The sequence below is a fragment of the Triticum dicoccoides genome, chromosome 4A (genome assembly GCF_002162155.2).
Source record: "Triticum dicoccoides isolate Atlit2015 ecotype Zavitan chromosome 4A, WEW_v2.0, whole genome shotgun sequence".
Classification (NCBI taxonomy): Eukaryota; Viridiplantae; Streptophyta; class Magnoliopsida; order Poales; family Poaceae; genus Triticum; species Triticum dicoccoides.
In genome coordinates, this window is record NC_041386.1 from 512,816,898 (window position 1) to 512,825,830 (window position 8,933).

An 8,933-nucleotide genomic window follows, 5' to 3' on the forward strand; every position below is an offset into this window, starting at 1 on the left:
GATGGTTGAGTCCTCCTTTTGCTAGATATGGTTCAAGTCCTCCTTCCTGTTTGTTTTGTCCTGCTTTGTAGATATCACACGTGCTTGGTTCATGTGAGCACATTAACATATGATTTTGCAAAATTATAGGTGCGCCAGGCAGGAACTAAGTTACGGTAAAATGTTATAGGCTGAATGTATCTTTGTTGATGCCTTATTTTATTTCATCACTGGGTCATAATACAGCCATGCATTTTTTAGTACTCCTTCTGATCCAAATTAATTGACGTAGCCTCTATCCAGTGTCCATTGCGCTTTTCGAGCCGTGGTTGCCCATGTTGGTTAAGTTTATGGTCAAACTTAAATCTCTAAAAGCATGGATGCACTACATTATGGAATGAAGGAAGTATATTACTCCGGTGATGCCAGGCTCTTCACAAAATTAACAGAATCTTGGCACGAAACCGACTCATTCACATTAGCCAGCAATAGCCAACATGCCATGCAACAAAGGGATAGAATGGATGCGAAGTGTTCACTGGCTAGAAATATCTTTGGGCCTCGCGGGAGAGTTGTGCTTGACTTGCTCGTCGTTGAGTTGGATGCATTCGCGGGCGTCCAACCTGATCGATATGGGGCCTGCCTGCCTACTCGGTAGAAACCCGGACGTCGTCGCCGGCGGCGGCAGCGCTAAGGACGGAAATGGACCGAGGAAGCATGTAACAAGAACACGGACATCGTCACTAAGCGAACGCCTGTAGAGCCCCTTCCTACGATATGAAGAGTTTTTTTTTTTAAAAAACGGAGGCAAAAGCTTTGCCCCATCTCATTAAAAAGAAAGGGAGTAACAGAGTAACAAAGGTCTTACGAGGGTCATTACTCCTTCACAATGAAAATTTAGCCTACTCTCGCGGCATCAAAGAACCCAAGTGCCTAGCCCCAGCGATGATCCAGTTCTTCGCCTCTGCCTTAATGCCTTCGACCACCACAGATGGCAGCCTACAAGTTTGCTGAAAAACTCTTGTGTTTCTCTCTTTCCAGACCTCCCAAGAAACAAGGATGATAAGAGAAGACACCGCTTTCTTCCTATGACCACGAGTGAGAACCACCGAAGTCCACCACTCGCTGACCGAGGGTATACCGGTCCATGCCGCTACATCCAACTCCGGCGCGTCCACCCAAGCTCTAACCACATTCCAAATTCGAGTGGAGTACCTACATTTGAAGAGGAGATGCGCCGCGGTCTTCGGTTCCCTCTTGCAAAGCTGGCATAAGTTGCAGTTTGGCCAACCCCTCCGCTGAAGACGATCGGCGGTCCAGACTCTATCCTTGATAACAAGCCAGGCAAAGAATTTGCACTTAGGTGGTGCCCAACTATCCCACATCATCTTGGGCATGGGTGAGATGATAGAGCCCTCGAACTGGGCCTTGTAAGCCGAGGCCGCTGAGTAGTGCCCGTTGGCGGTGAGGTTCCATCTGATATCATCGGCAATGTTGTCATGCAAGTGCACATCTTGAATCTTCTCCCAGAGGCCGCAAAATTGCTCGATGTGCTCCATCGAGAGGCCTCCCAAAAGGTTGATCCACCGGATCCAATTGTTTTCAAGCAAGGCCTCCTTTACAGATTTGTTCTCGTTGGCAGAGATCTCGAAGACCATAGGTGCGAGATCTTTGGGCTTCTTTCCATTGAGCCACGGGGAATGCCAAAACCGGACCTTCCGACCATCCCCCACAGTGATGGTCGTCGCAGCGTAGAAGAGGGCTCTGTCAGCGGAGTCACAAGGGTTTCCGTACCCCACCCACGCCCAATGTGGCTCCTTCCACTCATACCAAAGCCAACGAAGCCGCAGTGCCCGAGCATACATGTGGAAGTCAAGGATACTGAGACCACCAAGACGCTTAGGCCTGCAAACCAGCCGCCAACTGACCTTGCACTATCCTCCAGACACTTTGTCCGAGCCCGACCAAAGGAAGGCTCTCTCGATGCCCACAAAGGCGGAGATAGTTCCCTCCGGCAGCTTCAAGGCCGTGGCATGGAAGGTGGCAATGGAAGAGAGCACCGACTTGACTAACTCAGACCTGCCCACCGTGGTGATGAGGCGACCCTGCCATGGCACTAGCTTACCAGCTGCCTTATCCACGAGGTGCTGCAGGCCGATCTTCCTTAATCGATGGATCAAGAGGGGTAGGCCGAGATAGCGCATGGGGAAGTTGGAGCGAGCTGCAGGGAAGCACTGTAGGACATCGTCAAGGTCGATTTCGGAGCATCGAATTGGAGCCACCATGGTTTTTCCCAGATTCGTCACAAGGCCGGTTACGTCCCCAAAGCCTTCAAGGAGGGTAGTAAGCTGCTGGATATCTTCCTTGAAAGGGGCAACAAAGATTGCATCATCGTCAGCATATAAGGAGGTGCGCATGCAGATAGCTTTCCCCTGACCTGGTGTAGCTTGCTCTGCCTCATGGCGGTGTCAAGGATGCTCTGAATAGGGTCGATTGCCAGGACGAAAAGCAACGGCGAGAGCGGGCCACCCTGGCAGAGACCCTTCTCATGCCAGATAGGCTCACCCGGAACACCATTAAGCTGGACTCTGGAGGATGACGTGTGAAGAAGAGCGGCCAACATATCTCTGAAACGCGTCGGGAAGCTGCAGCGTCGCAAAAGCTCCAACAGGTAGTCCCACCGCACAGAGTCGAAGGCTTTTCTGATGTCCAACTTAAACAGGAGCGTAGGCTTCTTGAGACGGTGCATCCTTCTCGCCATGTTGCGCACATACATAAAATTATCATGGATGCTTCTAGATTTGATGAAAGCAGTCTAGGAGCAGGAGATGAGCGTATGCATGAAAGGGGCAAGTCGGGAAGCCATCATCTTTGCCATAATCTTTGCCACATCGTGAATGAGGCTAAATGGCCTAAAATTTGAGATGCATTCCGTCCCATCCTTTTTTGGGATGAGCACAATGTTTGCCGTGTTGACCCACTGGAAGTGCTCTGTTCGAAGGTTTGAGAAACCGTTTACTACGGCCATGAGGTCTGCCTTGATTGTTTCCCAACAGGTCTTGAAAAAGGCGCCCGTGAAGCCGTCTGGGCCAGAGGCTTTATCCTTGGGCATGTCCCCAATTGCGTCCAGCACCTCCTCTTCGAAAGGCTCAGCCAAGCTAGTCAATTCGCATTGGGCAAACTCAAACCTATCCCAGTTGAAGTCCTTCTCAGGCCGAGCATCCTTGCGAAGCATGGTCGAGAAGTGGTCATGCGTCTCACCGCTGCTTTGTCTTCATGAGTCGTTACCCAGCCCGTCCCTTTTCGCAGGCGTTTGATGAAGTTCTTTCTTCTTCTGGCATTAACCTTTAGATGAAAAAACTTGGTGTTCGCATCGCCCTCCTTCAAATTGGTAATCCGTGAAGCCTGCCGCTTTCTAGCTCTCTCTAGCACAGCAAGGCCAGTCACTCTTCTTTTCAGTCTCAATCTCAACTCCCTCTCCTCCGGAGAAAGTGGCCGAAAGTCCATGGCCATGTCCAACCTGACAATGATCTCCTGGGCCATGGTGAGCTGCAGCTTTGCATCTGAGAAGAAACCGTTGCTCCAATGCCGGAGGGCTACCCCGGTGCGCCAAAGTTTCTCAGCAAAGATCCGGCATGGCTCCGAGTGCGCGGTAGGCTAGGCCCAAGTTTTAGCGACCACCTGCCTGAACCCCGGAAGCTTGACCCAGAAGTTCTCGAACTTGAATTTGCGGGGGCGCTTAGGGCCACAATCGCTGGACAGGAACAATGGGCAGTGGTCAGAGAGTGAGGTCGTCATGGCAGAAAGCACATGAGAACCAAAATGGAGGTCCCACTCAGGGTTGCAGAAAAAACTATCTAACTTACAGAGGGTGGGGTCAATGCGCTCGTTGCTCCATGTGAACTTGCGGTTCTGAAGATAGATCTCTTTTAGCTCACAAGCGTCCAAGGTGCTGCGGAAATGGTTTATGCGCGAGATGTTAGCGTTCCGCTTGTTCTTATCCTTCGCTCTATAAATCTGGTTGAAATCCCCGTTCACCAGCCACAGGTGCCCCGCTGCCGGCTTCTGCGCCACAATTTCCGCGAAGAAATCATCCTTACGGCTGCTATTCGTTGGCCCATAGACAGTTGTCAGCTTGAAGGAGACCTCGGTGTGGACCAGCCTGATCGTCGCGGATAGATGGAACTCTCCAACGGTGATGTCCGAAGCTTCGATGCTATCTCCGTTCCAAAGAAAAATGATGCCGCCCCTCGTGCCCACAGCAGGCAGAGTTGCGAAGTTCTTGAGTCTGAATCCCCCAAGGAAGACAGCAGTAGCGTCATCGAGGTTTGCTAATTTAGATTCTTGGATGCACAGGAGATTACAGGGAGAGGCGTTGATGGTCTCATGCACAGTTGCTCTACGATCTGGGCAGTTCAGTCCCCTGACGTTCTAGCTAATAACATGCAGGTTGTGCTCTAACATGGCCAAGCAGCTGACATCAGAGAGCAGTCTCCCGTCCACAGCAGCCCGGCGTGGCTCCAGCAGTACCAGGATAGGAGAAAGGGTGCCATGTAGAGCAGACACCAGGAGCATAAACTCAAATAACAAGCGTTGATCATCATGGAGTAGCACAGACAACAACAGTAAACAAAGCAACTCATGGGCAACCAACATGGCGCACCAACACCCACACATATGCAGATAGTCTGGTCTAACATGGAATCTAAATTGAACTCTGAGAAGACACTGCTGTTAACGCTTCAGACAGCAGCCGTGCGGTCCACCTGCTCGGTCCCTCGTGGTCCAAGCCATCAGCACCGCCGTGCTCGATCAACGCTTCTTCAACGGCCGTCGCAAGGTCGCAGTCCAACCGGAAAAGGGCGCGGAGCGCGCCAATGGCAATAGGGGGGGAGTTGGCCCCTGAAGAGTTCAGCAAACTTGATGATTGCTTCCTCCGTGACTTGGGTTCCATCGCTCACAATTCCAACCCTGCGGCAGAGGATCAGCTCCGCCATTTTTGCCACGGGTGTGGCCCTGCTCTTGGCGTGTAGACGAGCACTTCGACGGTTGAGGGAGAAGCCTGGAGCCAGGGTCTTCCTCCTGGCCTTGAGCGCCACTTGCCTGGGTGCAACCGGTGTTGGCAGCAGTGGGGCCCTTCTCCTGATGAAGATCGGCGTTGGGCTTGCAGCATCTGGACTCGGCGTCGGGGCCGTCACCAGGATCGGAATGAAGAGTTGTTGCCCAAGATATCGAGCCGCTATCATACGGAGCCGCTGCTGTCGCCTCCTCGTCGGTCAAGCCAAGATTAATGTGTGAGGAGGCCTACCAAAAATAAAACAGGATTGTTAAATCTCAGTCGACTAAGACTTAACGAAGCCTTAATCAATGCTATACCCATGAGATTTTACATGGAGATTTGTACAACTTTTTTTTATATGTTTTGTCACTTGAAGTCTTAATCGACTGACATTTAGCAATCCCGCAATTCAATCAATTACCTAAATAACAATGGATTCTCAAAATAATAATAATAATAAAATAACAATGGCCTAATGGGTCTACGTACGCCGCTGCAACGACCCGGCCGGTAGCCAAGAGCGTACGCATGGATGTGGATCAATGGTACATGTGTGTAGGTGTACGCATTCTTATAGGACTACTAAAGCAATTTTGGTGCATCTTGTGCTGGGTTTATGGTTAGATGCTGACACTTTTGGTTTTCTCCTTCGACGTCGTAGTCATGTGGGGGTATCAATTTTGGAGTTCGATGGCGTGTCCGTGGACAGGTTGCCCCAGTCCGATTCTTTCAACGGCAATGATTTTGTTTTAGGCAAACTACTTTGAAGATCCGTAAAGCTGCTGATCAGCGATGGAGCCGCGTCGAGCTCGGATGAAGAGGTGATCTGTCTCTTTTTCCTTAGTGGAGAGGGCCAGGCGCTGGTTTTTTTGCATAGGATTATTCTATTTTTTCAGTCCTGTAATATACCCTCCGTTCCTAAATATTTGTCTTTCTAGACATTTCAAATGACTATTACATGCGGATGCATGTAGACATATTTTAAAGTGTAGATTCACTCATTTTGCTCCGTATGTAGTCATTTGTTGAAATGCCTAGAAAGACAAGTATTTAGGAACGAAGGTAGATGTTTACTTGGCTTGTAATTAAATCATTATGTTATTAATGAGACACGTATTACTAGAAAAAAAATACTAGTAGTACTAGAAAAGACAAACGGTGTCATGTCTGACGTCCATATTTCTGCATGCAGCCCTTAAAATTCTTCCTATATACGTACAACAAAATACACTCACATGGTTGAAAGCAATTCGGCTCGCGGCGATATCTGGAAGATTTGATGAAGAGTCAATAATGGTAACTCCGTATGTAGAGCGAGGAAGGAAGGCTTTGAAACCGTCGCTGCTGGCCGGCGGCGGGATGGGATCGAGCGACGGACTGACTTGACAAATCCGTTGGGCTCCACGCTTCCAAGCCGATCCACGTCCCACATACGTCGCCGTCAAACATGTACACCACCACGACGACAATCAAACATGGCAACCACAAACCACGACTTGCACGGTCAAACGGCCTGATTCCTCAACCCTGCCATGCATGCACGCACGCACGCACGCACGTGGCTTCTCACTTCTTGGGTGTATATAAGCAAGGGAAATCGCGCTAAGGTTTACTCACACAGCCACAAGATCGACACAAGACAGTACGTCGTCTGCAGTTAGCACACACCTACACGCACGAAAGGCACGTACGTCGGTGATCGATCGAAGAGGCTTGTTGAGATGGAGATGCCGAGGGTCTCTGAGGAAACCGTGGCCGCCGTCGTGCCCATCGCCGTGTACTGGGCCTACGCCGGCGTGCACACGGCGCTGGGGCATTCGCGGCTCATGGACAAGTACAGGCTCAACACCAAGGACGAGGAGGACCGCAAGAACATGGTGTCCAAGCGCGCCGTCATCCTCAACGTCCTCATGCAGCACCTCATGCAGCTCGCCGCCCTCGCCGTGCTCGCCATGGTACGTACTACTGATCTTATTTATACATGCATGCATGCACGTCGTTAATTTGTGCACCCGCTGACCGTCGAGCTTATACATACACAGGTTACGGGAGGAAGAGGAGCGACGGCGTCCAAGGCCGCTGGCGGCTCACGGGCGGAGGCGTACCTGACGGCGGCGGCCCGGATCGCGGTGGCTGTGCTGGTGTTCGACGCGTACCGGTACGCGTGGCACCGGCTGGCGCACATCAACCGGTTCATTTACCGGCACCTCCACTCGTGGCACCACCGCATCGTGGTGCCCTACGCGTTCGGCGCCATCTACGGCCACCCGATCGAGGTCCTCATCGCCGACACGGCCGGCGCCTCGCTCGCCGTCCTCGTCACCGGCCTGTCGCCGCATTCGCCGCGCGCCACGGCCGTCTTCCTCACCCTCTGCACCGTGAAGGCCATCGACAACCACTGCGGCGTGTGCCTGCTGCCGCGCCGCCTGCAGTCCGTCTGGAACGGCGCCGCGTACCACGGCGTGCACCACATGCCGCGCGGCGTCCGGTACAACTTCTCCGACCTCTTCTTCGTGACGTGGGACCATGTGTTCGGGACACACATGCCCTACGCCGTCGAGGAGAGGCCGGGCGGCGACGGCCTCGTGCTCAAGCCCCTGCCGCCTACCAAGGCAACTAATTAGTTAACGGCATGCTCGATCAGGCATGCAGTTACTACGTATTACTCCTAGTACTAATGAGTATAATTATATGTAGATTAGTCAATAAGCAAGCAAGTTGCATGTGTACGTACGTGTGGCTTGCATGCATGCAGCTACAAAACTGGAGTAGAAGCAGCCAGTGAGATGTGCGTGTTGAAGTCAGCGGGTAGACGTGAGCCGGTCAAACTATTTGCTCGCTGCGCCGAGTGCCGACCATAGCACGCATGTGCTCAGTATTTTTTGTTTTGTTTTGAGTCACTCTATGTATTATATTCCATTCAATAAAGTGTAGAAGTCTCAATCTGCTAGAAAAAACATAGAGTTCTGTTTGAATTGAATCGGTCAGCGGAGCTCGGAGCAAATTCCAATCGAACCTAAGCAAAGGGAAATCTGCTTATGATTCAATTTCTATTATTTGGTTGACGGTTGGAGTTGCTCATGGAATCAAACAACTTCACATTTCAGATTGTTGTTTGGATATGTACGTTGTTGGTTGATTCTCAGAATTTGGTTATACATGAGAGAACACTCGTTATGAGTCCTTTTACAGTACTCCATGATAGAATACTCAGTTGATGCACATCAGAATTTGGATATACATGAGAGAACACTCAGTTGGCTGTTTTTCATTTCGTTTTTGTTCCAACTTCTGAAAATTTTATTGATTTCATTCTGGATCTTAGTCAAATTTGTAAAGGGCCGTTACGTACCACCATTCGAACACACTTAATTCAAACCCGTTAGCCCATAAAGACACATTTACACACGCCCGCAAAGCCCCCTGTAACACCCACGATGCGGCTATATCTCCCACGTGTTGGAGCACGACTTAGAGGCATAACCGCATTGTAGGCATGTCACAAGAGGGATAATCTTTACACATCCCATGTACTGAATAAGAGACGGATAAAGAGTTGGCTTACAATCGTCACTTCAGACAATACACAAATATAGCATTACATCATCCAGAATACAATCAAGGTCCGACTACGAAACCAAAATAAAAGAAGACCACCACTAATGCATAGATCCCCCGTCGCCCCGACTGGGCTCCACTATTGATCAACTGAAAACGAAACAACACAACGAACACGATCTTCATCGAGCTCCTCCTTGAGCTCGATTGCGTCACCTGCACTGGTAGCATCGGCACCTGCAACTGGTTTGGAAGTAATCTGTGAGTCACGGGGACTCAGCAATCTCACACCATCGCGATCAAGACTATTTAAGCTTATGGGTAGGAAAAGTAGTGA

The 8,933-nt window shown here is 50.6% G+C and overlaps 1 protein-coding gene across 1 annotated transcript; it reads left to right on the forward strand.

Annotated features, from left to right (window-relative positions):
• Window positions 1-6,667: 6,667 nt before the first annotated feature.
• LOC119289035 (sphinganine C4-monooxygenase 1-like) lies at window positions 6,668-7,999 on the forward strand. The gene is made up of 2 exons (XM_037568474.1): window positions 6,668-6,993; window positions 7,081-7,999. Exons 1-2 carry the CDS (start codon window positions 6,760-6,762, stop codon window positions 7,660-7,662), a joined length of 816 nt encoding a protein of 271 aa, XP_037424371.1. The 5' UTR covers window positions 6,668-6,759; the 3' UTR covers window positions 7,663-7,999.
• The last annotated feature ends 934 nt before the right edge of the window (window positions 8,000-8,933 follow it).